Source organism: Acanthaster planci, unplaced genomic scaffold, assembly GCF_054643075.1.
Source record: "Acanthaster planci isolate LZ-2023a unplaced genomic scaffold, COTS_SCS Contig171, whole genome shotgun sequence".
Classification (NCBI taxonomy): domain Eukaryota; kingdom Metazoa; phylum Echinodermata; class Asteroidea; order Valvatida; family Acanthasteridae; genus Acanthaster; species Acanthaster planci.
This window is the reverse complement of record NW_028257792.1, coordinates 12,958-32,273: the sequence shown is the minus strand read 5'-3', so window position 1 is coordinate 32,273 and position 19,316 is coordinate 12,958. Positions and strand designations below refer to the sequence as shown.

The following is a 19,316-nucleotide window of genomic DNA, read 5'->3' as shown; positions in this document are numbered from 1 at the left end:
CCATGACACCTGCTGCATAATACACTAGTCTGTGCATAAAAAAGGTCAAAAAAGAGGCTCATAACAATGGAACTGCGTTAACACTACATGTCCAGAACCCAGTTGAATGCAACGGATTTGTAGAATTACTGAAACACGCACTATACCAGGAAGTGTGTTGAACCAGTGGAGAGTGTTACCTGTTGAAAAAACTTAATTTATTCACACAAAGAAGTCATTCATTTTCATTACCCTACTTGACTCTTTATTTCTCTGCATTTACCAATATCATTACTTAAAATAAATGGATATAGCTAGCAGTACACAGATTATGCTCGACTTTACAGGCATTGGAAGTGGAGCATAGAATACTTGTAATTCTCCAACAATCCAAGTTGTCTCTAAATAAATGAATAAGTTGAGTCAGCTGTATTAATGATAGAAAAGTTAAATATGACCCATGGAGGAAGGAATGGACCAGAATTTGTCCGAAATAAAATTGTTTAACATTAATAGCCTCACCCTATATATAATATCCAGAAAGTATTTTTTACATTTGTCCACAGCTTTTGTCATACACATTTTCCTAATCAACTTCCAATGCCTGTAATTTTTAATACACTGAAAATAAAAGTTAAGAAGTACAGTATGTAGTATGTGAGCCACGACACTGAGAGGGATACTTTCACAGTTGTGACAAGCCTGCTCTTGAGTGAATTGTATCAATACCAAGTTATTAGTTCCCTAATTTCAATATAGGTAGAGGTTTCATAATGATTGCAGTTGATGATTGCTGACACCTTGTACCCTCTCCAACTACTATCAGGACATCAGCTACTCTAACTTTCAAAAACAGCATTTTTAATACATTCAAATATACTCTAAAAATAACTTCTCATTTACCTTTAAGCCCCCTTACCACTTTGATTATATATTTTCATGTATAAATAATGGTTAAAACTGTTACAGGTTCACAAATGTTATTCTGATTAATTGGATCAGATTGTACAAAATGGGTGTTGATAGTCGTTTGGATTCTTGGTATGAATGAAGGGAGTTGGAACTACCTGCTCAGTTTGACATTTTATCCTCCCTTTGTCTCAATCACCTATATCCATTCATCAAATCTTGTTCAACTGTTTCATACTCAAAACTAGAACCTCTTACTCATTTTATAGGATTTAGTCCCCATCTAAATGTATCGTCCATTACTATATGATAAATACACCAAAATGTTCAGTTAAAAATCTTTCAGTTATTTTTGTATGTAATAAAATAAGATATTTAAAAAATCAACAAAAGATTTACAAAGGAAGTAATCCAGTTGCATTATCACTAACACAGGAGGCAGCTGCACACGGATCCTTGAATTTGATTTGACACTACCTCCAATCAATGAGCAGAGTGTTTTGTTAAAAATTAAACAAAGGCATTTCATTGAGTACAGCAAATCTGCAATTTTAGATTATAAACAGAGTAAAAATTTAAACTTGAATGTTGTCAAAAAGAACAAAACCGGATAAAGCACCTTTGTTACTCTTTGCATAGAGGAATCAAAAATTAAAATTATAAAACTATTAGCAAGATGTAAGTCTTAAATACACGTAAATATCTCAAAAGATTTTTTCCCAATTACCTAGACCTCAAACTGTTCACATTTCTGTATATAACAATAATTGTGAAGTACATGTACTTCTGAAACTTTCGCATTTAAGACAACCATTTTAAAGGCATTATGTAAATATTGAATCACATGCAGGTAATAACATTACTAACTGGCACCACATTTAAAACAAAACAAAGTTGCAGAATAAAAGTACGAGTGGTTTTTATGTCTGTAACATTCATGTTTTATAAAAATATTTTGCATATTTACATTAACATCAAGGTCACATTTCCGCACCTTGTTCCTCATGCTAATAGTTCTCACAAGTGGTGTTTTTCAATCCTGAAAATAAGTTCCTCGCAGATAACTAAATACTGTTTAAGAAATATATGTATCAGTTTGGTAATGCTTGCATAGATATTTACAAACACTTTTACTTTATTGAAAAGACAAACTATTTTCATCCTATAAAACAACTCATTTCAACGTTTAAATATGCCCTACACCAAACTTCTAATACAAAATATTCCTAAATCTCACCTGTAAAAGTAAACTCTCTGCAGTTGCTTATAAAAATACATTTTTAGGATAAAAAATGCACTATACACATGTAAGTTGTCATTACCCTTAAGACATGAAAACTGAATGCAGTAGCTCGAGTAGTTCGGATGTTAACAAACTTAAATTTATTCTAAATGTTACATTTAAACTTTTTCTTTGACAGCCAAACTTTGGCAGTCCTTTGCAAAATGCAAACTCAAAACTAAGGTCAAATAATGTTCTGCTAAAATTCGCACAATTTTCTAATCATGCCTTGTCTGTGTCTTAGGATCTCCATGTTGCAGCAAGATGTAGTAGCAAGAACTCATAAAGAATTATTTACTCAAGAAGCAATGTCTTTAGAAGTCACTCTTAAGGTAGCAAAACCTGAATTCAAGTTTCAAACCGCCATTTTTTATTTAAACAATCAACAGTTAACCATATTGCTTCATAGGAGCATGCAAGAAACACCTGAAAAACAGTTCTTATTGTCCATTTAAAAGTGTCCAAACTCAAAGAGTTCTTGTCCTGCAGATAAGTCTGGGTCTGACTTTGATAGTCTGCTGTACTGAGACAGATGCGTGTGGCTGATTTCCTGCTTCTCCACCAGCTTGGCATACCTGATCTCTGCAGATAGTGCTGGCATGGCTCCTGCATCTACCATCAGGTGTTCAGGGGAGGGATGTATTCTGCTGCTTTGCTGCTTGGTGTAAGGGTAAGCAGTGGAATAAGAGGGTGGTGTTGTGAAAGGCTCACTACTGGTTGTTGACCTGCGGAGATCAGGCTCAGATTGGGAAAGCCGATTGTTGTATCTGTCTCTTTGCCAGTTGCTGTCATCTGTGCTCATTCTGTAACCGGTGAGACGAGGTCTATCAGGGAGCACAACTTCAGACATGCTCAACTCTTCTCTGACCCGTTGACGGTCGATTTTGATGACGGAGCGTCTTTTACGGGGAGGTTCACCAGGCATCCAGGAAGCATCCCTTTGAGATCTGGTTTGCTTGGAAGGCGCAAAGAATGGTAGATCAAATGAGTAGACGTCACAGTCCCCATACACTGTGACATCATCATCAGAGCTAACATCGGAGTTTGTAGAGGATGTGGCAAAGTCTGTGGGGCCCCCTTGCCAGAAGTTTGGATTCTCATGCAGGAATGGATCAGTGAAGTCCATCACAGCATTGAAAGATTCAGTGTCTGTATCTGAATCAGTTGTGTCTACTTCAGACTCGGGGTCCTTGAATGTCAATGGCAGCTCGCTCTGTGCTGACCATTTGGGTGGTTGGCTCAGTTCACGATGTTTCTCAATCATCTCTGACAATCTGCTGATGGGCAGCACAGATTCATCATCACTTGGGATCCCATCGGAGAGTAAGTCAGAGAGACGAGTAACCATGCCTCGTGGTATCGGCAGCAGCTCCATCGAATGGCCATGCTCAGAGGTCAAGAAAACTGGCGACATCCTACCGGGTGTGTGTGACGGAGACTGTGATGGAGACAGTGAATGGACGATGCGTGCACCAGGTCTTGGTGAGCCCTTCTTGTCATATGGAACATTCAGTCGATAGGCGGAGGTCTCTCTCTTAAACCATTCACTTTCTTCGATTGGTGCAGGGAATGTATCATTAGAATCATCCAGTATCACATCAGGGATACTTTCTGTTGGTGTGTGCTCAAGATTCATGAAATGCTGACGACCTCTAAGGGGGCTCTGCATAGTATAGTTTGAAGTTGACCGACTGGTGTATTCATATCTAGAGGATGTTTGAGTATATTCTGGGGTGCTGAATGGTGAACTGTCAGGCAGGTCTGGTGTCTTAGTTTCATCATCCCGGTTAACAAAATAGCCCACCAAAGTAGCCTGATCATCTGTCACTATCACTTTAGATAGCCGGAGATCCCTTCGAATCTTCTCAAGTTCTGACAGTTCTGGTAAACTGTCAGATTCAGTGTCTGAAAAGATGGGAGATGTGCCATCTGCAGAAGATTCTGTAGGCATTACTTGTTCCATAATGCTCATGCGAGACAAGTGTAATGTTGAAGGCACTAGAGAGTGAGTTGTAGGTGTTGATGTTCTGAATGCACTGGTGTAGGTTGTACCAGCTGCAGTTGTTTGAAGCAGAATCATCTCACATCGTGGTGGCATGGATTGTAAGACTTCTCTGGTGAAGTGACTACTTGATTCATACTTGGAGTCAAAAGAGCCCATGTATGATGAGGTCTGTGATGTAATTGGTTGGAAAGGATACAGATCAGTTGACTTGAGGGGGACATAGTCCAGCCTTGCAATTTGCGGTTCCAGAGGACTCTTGGTGTGATCAGTGGAGCTTGGTCGATTGCTGTAGCTGTATGTAAATTTGAGACTTGAAATGTCAGATGTTGTAGGAGAGGTGAGCCGTGGTGGTATATATTCTACCGGTTGAACCTTTTCTCCTGTTACAATTTCTTTAATGTATGTACTTTCTATAGGTGCCTCTTGTGATCGGACAGGGTAAGGTGGCACATGAACTGGACCTTGGCTTTGAGGACTTATTATTTCAAATGTTAGGAAAGACAGTGGCGAGTTGGCCTGCTCTCTGACTACAGGTCGAGCCTGAATTCTTCTGTCTGTGACATCCATGCTTCCCTCATGTTGTACTGAACTGTCTTCTTGTTTGACAGGGATCTTCTCAACGAATTCATGTTGATCAAGGAGCTCTACCTGTGCTGAATAATCACCTGTCTCGTGAGGTTGAGTGGAAGTGCTCTTATCAAAGGTGACAGGCTTGACTTGAAGTGTAGTGTCTCTGTAAAACACAGGTTCAGACTGACAAACAGCATCCATTTGATTAGTGATAGTTTGTGTATTTTCAGATCTTTGGAGGGGATTCTCTGTCTGGACATATGTCTGGTGGATCTGTGGGACTTCCATCAATGTTCCTTGTTCTGCAGTTTCTGGTTGCACTTGGCATGGAGCTCCCACTGTCTGAGGATTGTGGGAAAACTGCACAGACACATCTGATTGGCTTGGTTTGGCCTCAAACTGATCACCCTTATCTGTCTTCTGCACCACCACTTGAACTCCAGACTCACGATTTGGTTTTGCAGTTGGTGTGCTACCACGATGAATCATGCTGGGTTTAGCTTGTACAGGGACATCTGAGGTGCATATCTTATCAGATGTAGTTCCTCTCTCCACTGAGTATACCTGGGTTTGTGTCATTCCATCCAAGGGCCTTGGTGTGTCATACTGTGAAGATTTGTCTGTGGTAGCTGTGCTTGCTTGTGTGGGAGCATCACGCAGATATTTCACGGCTGGAGAGGTTCCACGGTCTAGCATGAGGGGTTTCATTGGTTCTGGCTTATACTCAGAGGGCTGGTACATCACTGGTGCCTCAGCTCTCACCTCATAGATTGTTTCCTTTACATACTCTTGTTCAATCTCTCTGCGAATAATCGGCTCCAAATCACGTCTTACTTTGGGCTCAATTTCTCTTCGGATCTTGAACTCAAGGTCATCTCTTGTGCGCTCTTCAAATTCATGTCTGATTCTTGACTCAAATTCAACCTTGAGTTCCTCTTTTATCTCCATCATTATCTCCTCTTTGTACTCCTCTATGAACTCCTCCCGTATCTCTTCACGAAGTGTGATCTCCAGCTCTGTTCTCAGTTCATCATGCACTTGTGTCTCAATTTGTGAATTAAAGTTGTGTTGGACTTCATTGAGAAGTTCCTCTCGTAACTCTTCCCGTATTTCATGCATTACCTCAATTCTTATTTCGTCACGGATTTCTTGACGTAGGTAAGAGCTATCCAATTGATTGAAAGGTTCCAGTTGTGTAGGAGATGCTGAAACCTGCTGGATCACAGCTGGTTGGATTGGAGATTCAGTAATTGGCATTTTATCCTTTTGAATCTCCTCAAATGCTATGTGTATGGGTGAGCTGGCCCGATCAAGGCAAGCAGGTTTGAAATCCACAGACTGAGTAGAGGAGTCAAGGTGTTGAGCGCGATACTGTACCATGAAGTCAACTGTTCTGACACTTTGCTCATATTGTGTAGTCTCATGGCGCTGAGTTGGAATGACATAAATTGATACGTCCTTGTTCTCCGGCTTTGTTGATGTACCCTTTTCACGAGACTCTGGACTCATCTGGACAATCGCATCAGTAGAGCTTACCCTTTCATACTGAGTTGGGATATGATGTCGGTCAACCTGTGCTTGAACAGCCACCTGGTTCTTTCTTATCGTCAGTGGTGAAGTGTTTTTGGCCACTGAAGCTGGCTTTGCCTGAGTTTGCATATCTGAAGTTGGTGTTGACTGTTTCGGAGTTGATGTTCCTTGCTCCAGTGTTTCAGGTTTAGCTTGAGTGGAAATAGGTGTGCTGTCCACCCTCCAAGTCATGCCAGCATCCATCATCAAAGGTTCAACTTGAGCAGAGATATTTTGGCCAAGTGTATAATGCTGCGTCGCTGCATCACTAGTCAGTACCTCATTGGTGGCAAAGTCTGCTTGTGATGAGACATCCTTGTTTGACACATGGTCAGTGTAGCATGATTCACTAGCAGTGATTGGGCCGGCTTGGACATTGGTATCAGCATGGCCAATCTGTGCATCAAACTGGCTCTCTGCTTCCTTCATAGGAGGAAACAGGGGTGATGTGCTTCTCTCCTTGGTTCGGATATCACCAGTCTGAACAGCAGAATCAATGTAATACTTGGGAGCTGACATTGCTTGGTTGGTCTCGTCCTTCGTGATAGGTTCTTCCATCTCGAAGGTTCTTTGATCTGACGTAAACAGCTTATCAATGATATCTATGCTTTCAGTCATTTCAGCATCATACAGGCGGCTGGAAAAATCTTCAGAATAATCCCACACTGGCGAGGAGCTTTCCTGACGGGGCTGAAATTGGGATGATGTCTTAATTCTTTCAATGGGATGCTCAACAAAGACAGGAACTTGTTCATCATGGGCAAGGTACTCACAAAGTCTGTCTGAATAATCATGCATGAAGTCACTTTCGACATTTGGTTTGAAGGGTTGATGTGGTACGTATTTGACGAGATCTCCAATGGAGCTGTCTAGTTCCCCTGGTACAGCATCTGTCTGAGATGATGCATTGCCGACCTCTTTCCTTTTGAAAATGGGAGAGTTTGCTTGCTCTCTGATGACAGGTTTGACTTGGACTGAGTTGTCTGCAACAAACAGTTTTTCATATTGAGAGGTGTTATGCACTAGTGTTGCATAATCACACTGTGAGCCCTCATTCTTTTTGGGAAGGAACGTTTGGGTTTCAAATGCTCGAACGTTGGGTCTTGTTGTTGTAGATTGATCATGGGATTCGGGCTTAATAGCAGCATGAGTCAGCTCGGATTTGGTGTTTGGTTTAGACTGTATACCAACATCCGATTTCAATAAGATGGTCTGTGTTGAAGACTGGGATGTATCATACTGAGCTGATGTTCCTTTGTCATTTGTTTGTGGGACAACTCTTGGAGAGGATGGCCTTTTGTCTGTCGGTGCTATGTACTGTACTGATACCTCGGTTCTCTGTAATGGAAGTGTTGATGTTCCTTCATCTACAGTCAGAGGATGGATTTGTGTGAAGGCGTCTACTGGCTTGAACACCATATCATGCTGCACTGCTGTTTCATGGGTTATGACTGAGGGGTTTCCTATGTCCACCTGAATTTCAACCTGAGAATGCTTAGTGATTTCTGTTGTTGTGGCTTGATCGATGGTCAGAGGCTGTGACTGGTTTGCAGAGTCGATTCCAGTTGACACGGTCTCAGTTGTTGAGTCCTCGGTAACTGGGTTGTACTGCATCTGAGCATCTTGGTACTGCACTGTTGGCAGTGGAGCCACATGCTGTTCTTCAGTGAAAACTTGGGCACTGATGAAATCTTCCTTAACTGACTCCATTCGGAACGATTCCTCACTAAAGTAGGACATAACAGCCTGGACTTCAGCTGTTGAGGTTTCTTGGGATGTAGTCTGAAATCCCATGTCACAGGTATCTGCTTGTGTCTGGGAAGAGCCATCATTGTAGACAGGACCAACTGGAGAGGATGCCCTCTCTGCGACGTCAATACTGGTCTGCACAGTCTGACTGTCGTACGAAGGTTGATGTTGGATGGACCTGTCTGTTGTCATGGTTTCAGGGAATGGAATAGGAGCGTGCTGTATCTTAGTGACCACGGAATGAACAAATTCATCAATTTCTGGGGGTAAATCGGCTTGGTTTCCCTTGTCTTTTGTGTCAAATTCAGTCCACACCCCTGCTTCAGTTGAAATTGGCTTAACCTGTGCTATTTTGTCTTGTGTGTCCTTTTCCTCTGCATGTTGAGTGGAGACATCAATTGTTGATGGTTTTGTACCATCTAAGTTGACTTGAATTGGCTGATCAATTTGTCTTGATTGTGTTGTTTCCGATATGTCATCCACCATCACTGGCTTGATTTGCAGACCCTTGTCTGCCAAGTCTGGTAGATCATCATGTTGGACGCATGCATCGTAGCATTTCATCTCCGCTTGAGTGGTGATGTTTCTTGAGTGCTTGGGTATAGTTAGGGTAGCTCTTGCTTGTGTCTGTGGTTTGATGGCAACTTGAACCATAGCTTGCTTCATATTCATAGGTTCAGTGTTACTGTGAGAGCTTACTGTCCTAGCCTTGCTTGTCCAAGTAGTCTGATCAATCTTTAGAGGCCTGAACTGCATTCCTACATCCATCATCTGTGGTTTTTCTTCACGGATGACAACCGTTTGAATACCAGTTGTCATTACGCTCACTTCCTCTACTGTCTTAGCTTGTACTCCAGCATCTTTTTTCTCTGTTGTTGCTTGTGAGCTTTCCTGTCGGACATCAATGGAGGTGTATGTACTGTGTTCTTTTTGATGGGTGAAAGTCTGGTTAATAGCATTTTGTACATAAATCTCATGCTGTGCAGCAGTGTCTTCTGTCTTGAGTTCTGTCTGGGTCCATGCTGGAAGTGGTTCTAGTGGCATCATAGTCAGCATTCCGTGATCACTCACTGTTGGACGAGCTTGTGTGCCTGTATCAAGTAGCATCGGTCCAAGTTCCAAATAGGATGGCCCTTCAAATTGTGGGTCAGTGGCGGACATGCCATGATCAGTCATCCTCGGTTCTACTTGTGTGCCGGTATCCATCAAAATTGGCCCCAAGTCAAGGAAAGGTGTTTGCTGCACAGGAACCTGACTAACCCTGATGATTTCTTCCATTGGTTCCTCTGCAAAGTCTGTTTGCACCTCAGTGCTGGTCAAGATTGCCTCCTCGGTAGCTGTTGAGCAGTCATCGTAACCTGGCTGCACCTGGACTGGTACGTTGTTTACCTCTGGTTTGACTTGAGTAGGTGTGTCAACAAAATGCTTGTTGGTCAACTTTTCTTCCTCAGGGTATGCAGTTGATTCCAGATGACTGATAAAGTGTTTCTTTTGTGGCATCATCGAATATTCACTTCGCACTGTCGGGGTCACTTCTCCCTTCACCACTCTTGTAGAATAGATGTTAAACTGTGTGGCTTCGCTGTCATGCTGCATTGACCTGTCATCAGTCTTCACATCAGCCTGGATGGAGGCATCAAGTAGCTTTGGTTTGTATTCAGGCAGAGTGAGTGGGGCGTGCACTGGTTGCAGATGGATCGGAGAGATGTGTTCATCCACAACACGAACAGGAATGCCATCTGTTTGCACAGACATGCTCATGGACTTCATTGGTTCGGTGACAGTTCCCTCATTCCAAGTGTTCTTTCTCGGTGTTTGGGTTGTTCCAACTTTCAATCTTTTTACAGGTGCATCAGTGCCACTCTGCATGATGTCTGGACCCTCAGTTTGAGCACCAACACTGATAACATCATCAATTGTCTGTGCAAAGGCTTCTACAGCTTCAGGAGATGGAGTGATAAATTGGATTTCCTCAACTTCATCAGTTTGTGTTTCTCCATGCTGTAGTTCAGTCTCCTCAGTCTGGGAGTATCCCATAAGAACCACTGCAACATGCTGCATTGACCTGTCAACGATCTCAGGCTTGGTTTCCAAGAAAGTCTGAAGACAAACATCTTGTGAGATCGTCTGATCGGTGGCTGTACTCATGTTGACAGTGACTGTACTTTCTGTCTGAGTTTTCTTCGGTGCTGCATTTGACTCATACTGAGTATCTCTCGTCCGGTGGACTGGAGTAACAGTCTGTGACTCGGCCACAGCATAACTGATTCCTGGTGAAGAGGGTCTGTCTGTTGTGAAGACTCTAGTTGTCTGTGAGTCTTCATGTATTACTTCCGCACTTGCTTGTACACCAGTATCTGTGACTTCTGCTTCAGGAGCTGAGAATACCATTTGTGATTCAACTGGTTGGAGATTGGCAACATGAATAATCTCTGGCTCAATCACTGGCATTTCATCAGTTTGTGTTGTTGAAGTCTTAACCTGGCTTTCTAACGCACGTGTCCCTTGTTCCTTAGTCAGTTTAACAGGTGTTTGAGTGTAAATGTCTTCGTTGGTCAAGTATGGAACTGGTTCAAACTGGAATCCCTTGTTTTCGGTCTTTGTAGGGAAAGTTTGAGAAGAGATGGGTCTGACAGTTCGGGTAGTTGTAACAGTACCAGCATAAGATACTTGCTTTGGCTCTGTCTGAACTGTTTTTGCAATCAGATGCTGGAAAGTTTGTGAAGGTGTGTCATTTACCTCCTTCCTGCTCTCAACTTGGATATCGGCATCAATCATGTCGACTGGACATGTCTGACTGTCTTCATCCATCAACTCTATCTCAGAATCAAAGTCAGAGAGAATTGTAACCGGATCTGTTTGAACGTCAGTGTCAATTCCACTGTCAAGCCATGATTCCTTTTCATCGTCAGGTTCGGCAGATTTAATGATGACAGGATCAGTTTGTATTTCAGCTGTATTTGTTTCTTTGAATGATCTCATCTCTAGTCTGACTTCCCTCTTCTCTATTGGCTTCAGCAAGGCTTGGATTTCTTCTTTTATGATGTACTCTGTTTGAGACGTGGCATCATCAAGAACTGGTCTGACCTGGATAGGAACATCCGCCCAGAGGATTTCTCTCTGAGTCCACCTGGAGATGGTTTCAGGGCCTGATGTCTGAGTGCCTCTTTTGTCGTACTGCTGCAATACTGGAGTTGTTCCTTTGTCCATACTCTGGGGGCATGCTTGCATTGTTTTCGATGCAAGTGAAATGGACCAGGTATTTGTGGAATTGTGCTGGTATTCTGTCTGGTCTGTAATTGACCCTGTGTTGTTGACTTCAGGAGTAAACTGTGTAGGTTTGTCTTTGCCGTAGAGGGAAGCGTACTGAATCGCGGCATCGTGAACGTTGACTACAAAAGTTTCCATTTCTTTATCAATTACATCAGGTTTCACTTGCACGCCCAAATCCTTCAGCTCTGCTTCATACTGAGTAATTACATGCTTCACTTCCTGGAGAATGGGGGATGTGCTTCTTTGGATTGTTTCCAGGAAGGTTTGTACGCCAGATTCCTCAGTATCAACTAGGAAGCTAAGTGGTGATTCTACAGGATTGACTTTGTCAGGAATGATGATCTCCTGCACGGTGGGTTTTTCTTCCAGTTTCTTCTTGAGAGTTGCTAGCATTTCTTCTAGGTCCTCTATAGTCAGTTCTGTTTGGCAGTCAGACTCTTGCATCTCAAAAGCAGTAAATGAAGCTTGTTCTCGTGTATCGGGAGATGTCTGTGATTCAAAATTGTTAGATTCCATAATGTGCTGTGTTCCAGCCTCAATCATTTCCTGGAAGACTAAGTCGGAGGAGGTTGAGGCATCATGGGATTGTGGAGCTGCCTGTGATGACACATGCACAAAGGCAGTTTCATACTGGGAAGCTTGATGAGTGATGTCTGGATTCTCCGTCAATGTAGTTTCCTCTTTGACATCAGGTGAAGTTTGCATCACTTGAGACAGTGTCTCGGGTTCATTTTGTACAGCGATTTGAGCATACAGCTTTACGGGTGTCATTGTGTCAGTATCCTGCATTTGTGGACCAACTTGAGCATAGGCACTAAATACCTTTGGTAGCTGCATGGAAGTACTTTGATCAGTTAGTACCATATTGTCAGTTTGAGATTCGGCTACCTGCGTCTCAGGAAGCAGTGGAGGTGGAGCAAAGAGAACTGGCTCAGTCCTCATTGGTGCAATAAGCGGTTCTGGTTCTGGCATAGGATTGGTTTGTGAGGCATTATCCTTGCCATGATGAGCTACAGTCTGGCTTGATGAAGGTTGTACCCTGATGATAGGTGTGGTTGTTTCTTGGGTTCTGTTTTGTACAACGGCACTTACGTGCTGATGCATTGTAGGTATTTCAACCTGTGTGGATGTACTGTAGAAGTACATGGGCTCATACTGCACAAAAGAATCTTTAAGGACTGGAACAAAGTCAATGATTGTTACTGGGTTTGTCTGGACTTCCATATCAGAGACTTCAACTGTCTCCTCTGTCTGGAAACCTGTTGCTGTCTGCTCAGGACCAGTGTACTGTGAACTGGTGTTTGCCGTAGAAATTGAAGCTTGCATAGTCTTGTGTTCAGTCCTGAGTGGTCCACGTGGTTGTATACCCACCAAGTCACCCGCATGCTCAATAGGCTTGTAGTTCTTCTCTTTCAGAGGGACATAGCTTCTGCTTGTGACCAGATACTGTTGAGTCTGAATTCCGGAATTTTTCATACGAACCTTTTCCTCTACATCCGTTTGAGATGAGATTGTTGCATGTCTAACAGTTGCTTGTGCATAGGCAGTTGCATGGTGTACTGACATCTGAGATGTAACTTCACGTGTTTCAGGGAGAACAAGGATGCCTCGCTCTGCTGTTTCTTTAAGAGCTTCTATCGCAACACTTGATATTTTGGGCTCAACTTGGACATCCGCATTTTGTGTTTCAACAGGCAGCTGTGGTGTGCTTTCAACCACAGAATCTATCTGAGGAGCAATAATTTCTTTAACAGGCTCATCATCTGTCATGCTCCAGTGATCTCTGACCGTGGGCTCCATCATCTGGCTAAATGACATTGTTGAAGGTTGGGCTTGTGTTGGTTTTGTTGTTAAGTGAATCTTCAAAGTGGTGGTGCCTTGGGACACCAGTTGTGGTCGATGCATCGTCATCTGCTGACCGACAGATGCCATTTTAGGAACATTCTGGACATAAGCTTGAGTATACTTCCTAACAAGAGTGGTGGTTGTTTTCTCCTGCTGATCTGGTCTTGTGAGGATAGCTTGATCAGTCATAATTGGTTCAGCTTGCGTCTCTGAATCAACAAGCTCCACTGAAGAGAATTCAGGCATAAATTCAATAACTGGGGCTTGTTCGACAGTAATGAATTCGTCAAGTTGGATGGGTTCTTCATGTTCTTCTGTCTGCATGCTACTGTCTTTTGTGACTGCCATCTGATACTGTGTTGATGATGCCTTCACATCAGCTTTCTCAGGTGACACTCCAATTGTTTTCAGGGATAGCTTTTCTGTTGAAGATGCTGTGTGACGTGTTGGAATAGATGTTTGGGATGACACAGCTGTCCTGAAGCGTTCAGGCTCATACTGAACTACAGATTCTTTAAGCTGTGGTCCCAATGTTGACGTAAATTTGGACTCGAGCTTCAGCTGTGTAGTTTGAACATCTGAGGTTTTCATAACCTTCTGCTTCTCTGGCTCTGTAAGGATTGCTCGATCAGTTGTAATAAGTTCAGCTTGTGTTTCGGCATCAACCAGCTCAACAGGAATGGATGCAGGCATGATTTCCACAACTGGGGCTTGCTCAACAGTAATGAATTCTTCAATCTGAATAGATTCTTCTTCTTCTTCCGTCTGCATGCTGTTGTCTTTTGTGACTGCCATCTGATATTGTGTTGATGAAGCCGTTACATCAGCTTTCTCAGGTGACACGCCAGTTGTTTTCAGGGATAGCTTTTCTGTTGAAGATGATGTGTGACGTGTTGGAATAGATGTTTGGGATGACACAGCTGTCCTGAAGCGTTCAGGCTCATACTGAACAACAGATTCTTTAAGCTGTGGTCCCAATGTTGACGTAAATTTGGACTCGAGCTTCAGCTGTGTAGTTTGAACGTCTGAAGTTTTCATAACCTTCTGCTTCTCTGGCTCTGTAAGGATTGCTCGATCAGTGGTAATAAGTTCAGCTTGTGTTTCGGCATCAACCAGCTCAACAGGAAAGGATACAGGCATGATTTCCACAACTGGGGCTTGCTCAACAGTAATGAATTCTTCAATCTGAATAGATTCCTCTTGTTCTTCCGTCTGCATGCTGTTGTCTTTTGTGACTGCCATCTGATATTGTGTTGATGAAGCTTTTACATCAGCTTTCTCAGGTGACACTCCAGTTGTTTTCAGGGATAGCTTTTCTGTTGAAGATGCCGTGTGACGTGTTGGAATAGATGTTTGGGATGACACAGCTGTCCTGAAGCGTTCAGGCTCATACTGAACTACAGATTCTTTAAGCTGTGGTCCCAATGTTGACGTAAGTTTGGACTCGAGCTTCAGCTGTGTAGTTTGAACATCTGAGGTTTTCATAACCTTCTGCTTCTCTGGCTCTGTAAGGATTGCTCGATCAGTTGTAATAAGTTCAGCTTGTGTTTCGGCATCAACCAGCTCAACAGGAATGGATGCAGGCATGATTTCCACAACTGGGGCTTGCTCAACAGTAATGAATTCTTCAATCTGAATAGATTCTTCTTCTTCTTCCGTCTGCATGCTGTTGTCTTTTGTGACTGCCATCTGATATTGTGTTGATGAAGCCTTTACATCAGCTTTCTCAGGTGACACGCCAGTTGTTTTCAGGGATAGCTTTTCTGTTGAAGATGATGTGTGACGTGTTGGAATAGATGTTTGGGATGACACAGCTGTCCTGAAGCGTTCAGGCTCATACTGAACTACAGATTCTTTAAGCTGTGGTCCCAATGTTGACGTAAATTTGGACTCGAGCTTCAGCTGTGTAGTTTGAACGTCTGAAGTTTTCATAACCTTCTGCTTCTCTGGCTCTGTAAGGATTGCTCGATCAGTTGTAACAAGTTCGGCTTGTGTTTCAGCATCAACCAGCTCAACAGGAATGGATACAGGCATGATTTCCACAACTGGGGCTTGCTCAACAGTAATGAATTCTTCAAACTTAATAGATTCTTCTTGTTCTTCTGTCTGCATGCTGTTGTCTTTTGTGACTGCCATCTGATATTGTGTTGATGAAGCCTTTACGTCAGTTTTATCAGGCGACACTCCAGTTGTCTTCAGAGTTGCCTTTTCTGTGGAGGATCCTGTTGTACTGGTTGGAATTGATGTTTGGGATGCAACAGCTGTCCTGAAGCGTTCGGGCTCATATTGGACTATCGACTCCTGTACCTGCGGCCCAGTTGTTGATGTTGATTTGGACTCGAGTTTGACGTGGATAGTTTGAACAACAGATGTTTTAATGTTGGGTTCATGTTGAGAAGCAACATCACTCATTATTGGCTGTACTTCATTTTCAGTTTGTGTCTCTGTATTTGACATTTCCATCTCGGGGAGTACAGGAGCAGACTCGAGTACTTCGATCTCTTCCACTGTCACTATTTCCTCCCCAAACACTTTCGGTTGCTCCTGTTCTTCAGTCTGGATGCTGTGGTCTTGAAGAACAGTCTTCTGATATTGAGTTGATGAAGTCCTGACATTTGCTTTCTCTGGAGAAATGCCAGTCGATTTCAACACGATCTGTTCGGGAGAGAATCCTGTGCTGCTCGTATGAACAGCTGTTTGATTTGAAACAGACGATCGAAACAGGTCTGGTTCATACTGAGCAAACGACGTCTTGAACTGGGTAACATCAGTTGATAGACTAACAGTCTCCCTCTTGACAGGTAGTGTTTGGACTGTAGTGTCAATTACAAGGAACTCCATCTGAGTACTGCTGTTTGTGACATCAAGTTGAACATCTGTCTGAGTTGACAAGTCATCATTATTAATATCATACTGAGTAGCAGTTTGAGTCTGAGATATCTCTGTCGATGAGAACGCATCCCTTTGGCTGGGTGAAAGCATCTGCGTTGTTTTATCCAGAAGTTCTGCTTTTAGGATGGGGATGGAAGCCACAACTGGTTCTTCTACTTGTGGAATGATAAGCTCGATGACATTTTTCTCTAGTGTTTTATCTGTCATGCTCCACTGCTCCCTGACTTCTGGTTTGGATGTCTGACCCTGTGTGCTAGTTGCTGGTGATGCCTGGACTGACATGGCTTTGACTGCAGTCTGGTCGGTCAGTGTACCTTCTGATGTAAGGTTGGATGCAGGTTGGATTTGGGCAAAAGCATCTTTACAAGGAGGTTTCACATAAGGCTTTGGGAACAGGTTTGCCATGCTACTTCGTTCGTTGGACCCACGTATCACTGTTGTCATTCCACGGTCTGTAGTTTGGGGCTTAACTTGGGCAGCATGCACACTGTAAGCTGTTGTAACTGCCAAAGTACCAGTCGATGTCACAAGTGGATCAGCCTGGACACTGCTGTCTCTGAGATTTGTCAATTCAACATGCTGCACCACTGCATCAGAAGTCTTCATGCCCTCTGGGGATGTTCCTTGATGTTTGGTCTCTTCTGGTACAGTTTGTGTATCCACATTGGATGTTTGAACATTCCGATTCATCAGTGCAACGGATTCTTCAGGAGCTCGTAACACTTCTTGGATAATTGCTGGCTCAACTGTGATTTCGCAATCTGCCTGAGTGCCAACGTCAAGTTGAAGTTTGATTTCCATTGCTGTACCATCTTCAATCATCTCAGGCTCCACACTGACTCCAATTTCATTGCTTTCAATGATGTACTGCATCCCTATGTCAATACAATAGGCTTTAGATTCTGAATATTCTGTTGCTTTGTCTACAGTGCGTGGACGAACTTGAACTGGAACCGTCTTACTCAAAATATCCAGAGGTTGTGTGAAAGAATCTGTGCTATTTTGAGAAACCTGCAGCCCAAAGTTGCTTCCATCTATTTTCTTTTCTGTGAATTTTTCCAGTGTTTGAGGCTTAACTTGACCTGAGAACTCCACTGTTTGTGGTGCAGTCTGCATGGCAGAATCTGTTACATCAGGAGGTGTAGACAACGATGGCATTGAGTACTGTTCGCCTTGTACCACTGCTTTGACAATAGCTGGCTCTGTCTCAATTTCCATAGTGACCTGAACTGACACTTCTTGCTTAGCAACAGAAACAGACTGAGTCGACGTCTCGGTCGTTGGGAGCTCTTTTCCTGTTGAAGCATCTGTTAGCAGAGCATGTGCCTGGACTTGGCGGCTTAACGTTGACATGGCCACCTGTGAACTGTTGTCTGCGTAGTTTACCACCGGAGTACCAGTACCAACATCAGCCACATGAGCATTAACTTGAATAAACTTGTCACCCTGTTCGACTGTGAGAGGTGTCAGTTGAGTGAAGGCATCAGTCAGCTTTGGGGTATCCATGCTTGTGAATGTTACATTGATGCTTGGTACGGCTTGAACAGAAGATTCATCAGTCTCAGCCTGTTCTTGGGTCGGTTCATCAACCTGAGCGAATGCATCCAAGAATTTCTTCACGTTAGTAGCAGCAACCCTGTTTTTAACATCCGGTTTGACTAGGATGGCGAAGTCCCGTACTTCCTTCACATTGGTAGTTTCTGTTGACTTGTCCGTTGATTTCACTTGCCGGTTATCTGTTCCGGCATCTTTCATTCTGATCACTACGGATGAGTGACCATCTGTGACATCTGGCTGTACCTGGGCACCGAAGGTTTCTTGGTTTGGCTGTGGACTACCAACCTGCACAAAGGTTTCCACATACTTTTTGGTCTCAGTACTTGAGGCCTTGCTGTTCTTTTCTGGCACGACTTGAACAGTAACGTCGATCTTCTCCAGCTCTGGCTCTTTGAATGTTATGGGTGCATGAACTGGTTGTACAATTGTCGGTGCAATGTGAGGAATCTCGTGAAGTGGTTCAACTTGTACGCCAAAGTCGGAGGCTGGCGATGGGTCTGTGAGTATATCACGATCCTTAGTTGAAGGACAAGTTTGGATACCGGCTTCTTGCAGAGAAGATTTCTGGGGTGTTGTTGCTGTTGTGGTTTTTGATGGTGAAGCTTGGGTTTCCTGTGAGGATAATTCTGGCTTGAAAATTTGGAAGAAATCGGAAGACTCGGTGGCTTCTGTAACAGTGTATTTTATTGCCGTTGTGGGTTCAACTTGGACGTCTTCATTAACACTAGGTCTAAGGTCACATGATGTGCTCTGTTCAGTAACTTGCGGTTGAATATTGGCTTCAGTGGACACTGAGGAACTCCGAACAACTGCACTTTGGGAGGCCTTTGAGGAAGTTGTGGCTTGAGAAGCTTGAGTCATCGTATCAGCTGTAGCAGGCTTTTTCTGTAGTGCCATCTCTACTATTTGTTGGGTCTGTTGAACAATTTCGGGCTCCACGGCAATCGGCTTTACTGCCTTCAATGACAGTCTCCTCTCCACATTTTCTTCAATGTCACTCAGCAGCGTCAACCAAGGCTTTGTCGGTTCAGTGAACGTGTCGTGAACAACTGGTTTCTTCACCTTCATCTGCTTGGGTCCCTTCAGCTTGAAGATTCCCAAACGAGTTGGGCCCTTAGGCCCCTCTTTGGGTCTTTCAGCCAGTTGAGATTCAAGCTCTCTGATTGTGACTCGGTACTCGTTTTCAACAGAACTGCGAATATCTTTCACGACCTGTCCCCATGGTCTTTCTGGTACAGTTCCCTGTTCTCCAGTGTGAGGTGCGTCAATTTGTGTGTACATACTGACTGTTTGCACTTTGGGTATTTCAGGGGTACTGAGCTTGAAATAGGCCATTGTTTTCCCAGAGTCTGTTTCATCTCTTCCATTTAACTGGTCTTCCAGCTCTCGGATTGTACGTCTGTATTCATTCTCAAGAATTTTCCTCACATCAGTGAGGATGCTCGTCCAGGGCCTGTCTGGTGCAGTTTCTTGCTCAGCTGTGTGTGGTGCAGCTTGTGTCTTCTCACTCACCATTGTTGGCTTTTCGGGCTCTGGTTGTACATCCGGTCCCTTCAGTTTAAAGACGGCAACAGTCGGAACGACTGCCTCAGCAGCAGGCTCATCTTTAGGTGACGACATCAATCGAGTTTCCAGCTCAGTGATGGTGCGTCTGTACTCATTTTCCAAAATCCTGCGTACATTGTG

General features: G+C 43.4%; 1 protein-coding gene across 1 annotated transcript in view; it reads right to left on the bottom strand.

Annotated features, from left to right (window-relative positions):
* Nucleotides 1-221: 221 nt before the first annotated feature.
* Nucleotides 222-19,316, bottom strand: part of LOC110978357 (uncharacterized) — a 28,907-nt gene continuing 9,812 nt past the window's right edge. The window contains 1 exon segment of the mRNA XM_022233296.2: nt 222-19,316. Coding sequence (XP_022088988.2) covers nt 2,622-19,316 — 16,695 coding nt within the window. The 3' untranslated portion in view covers nt 222-2,621.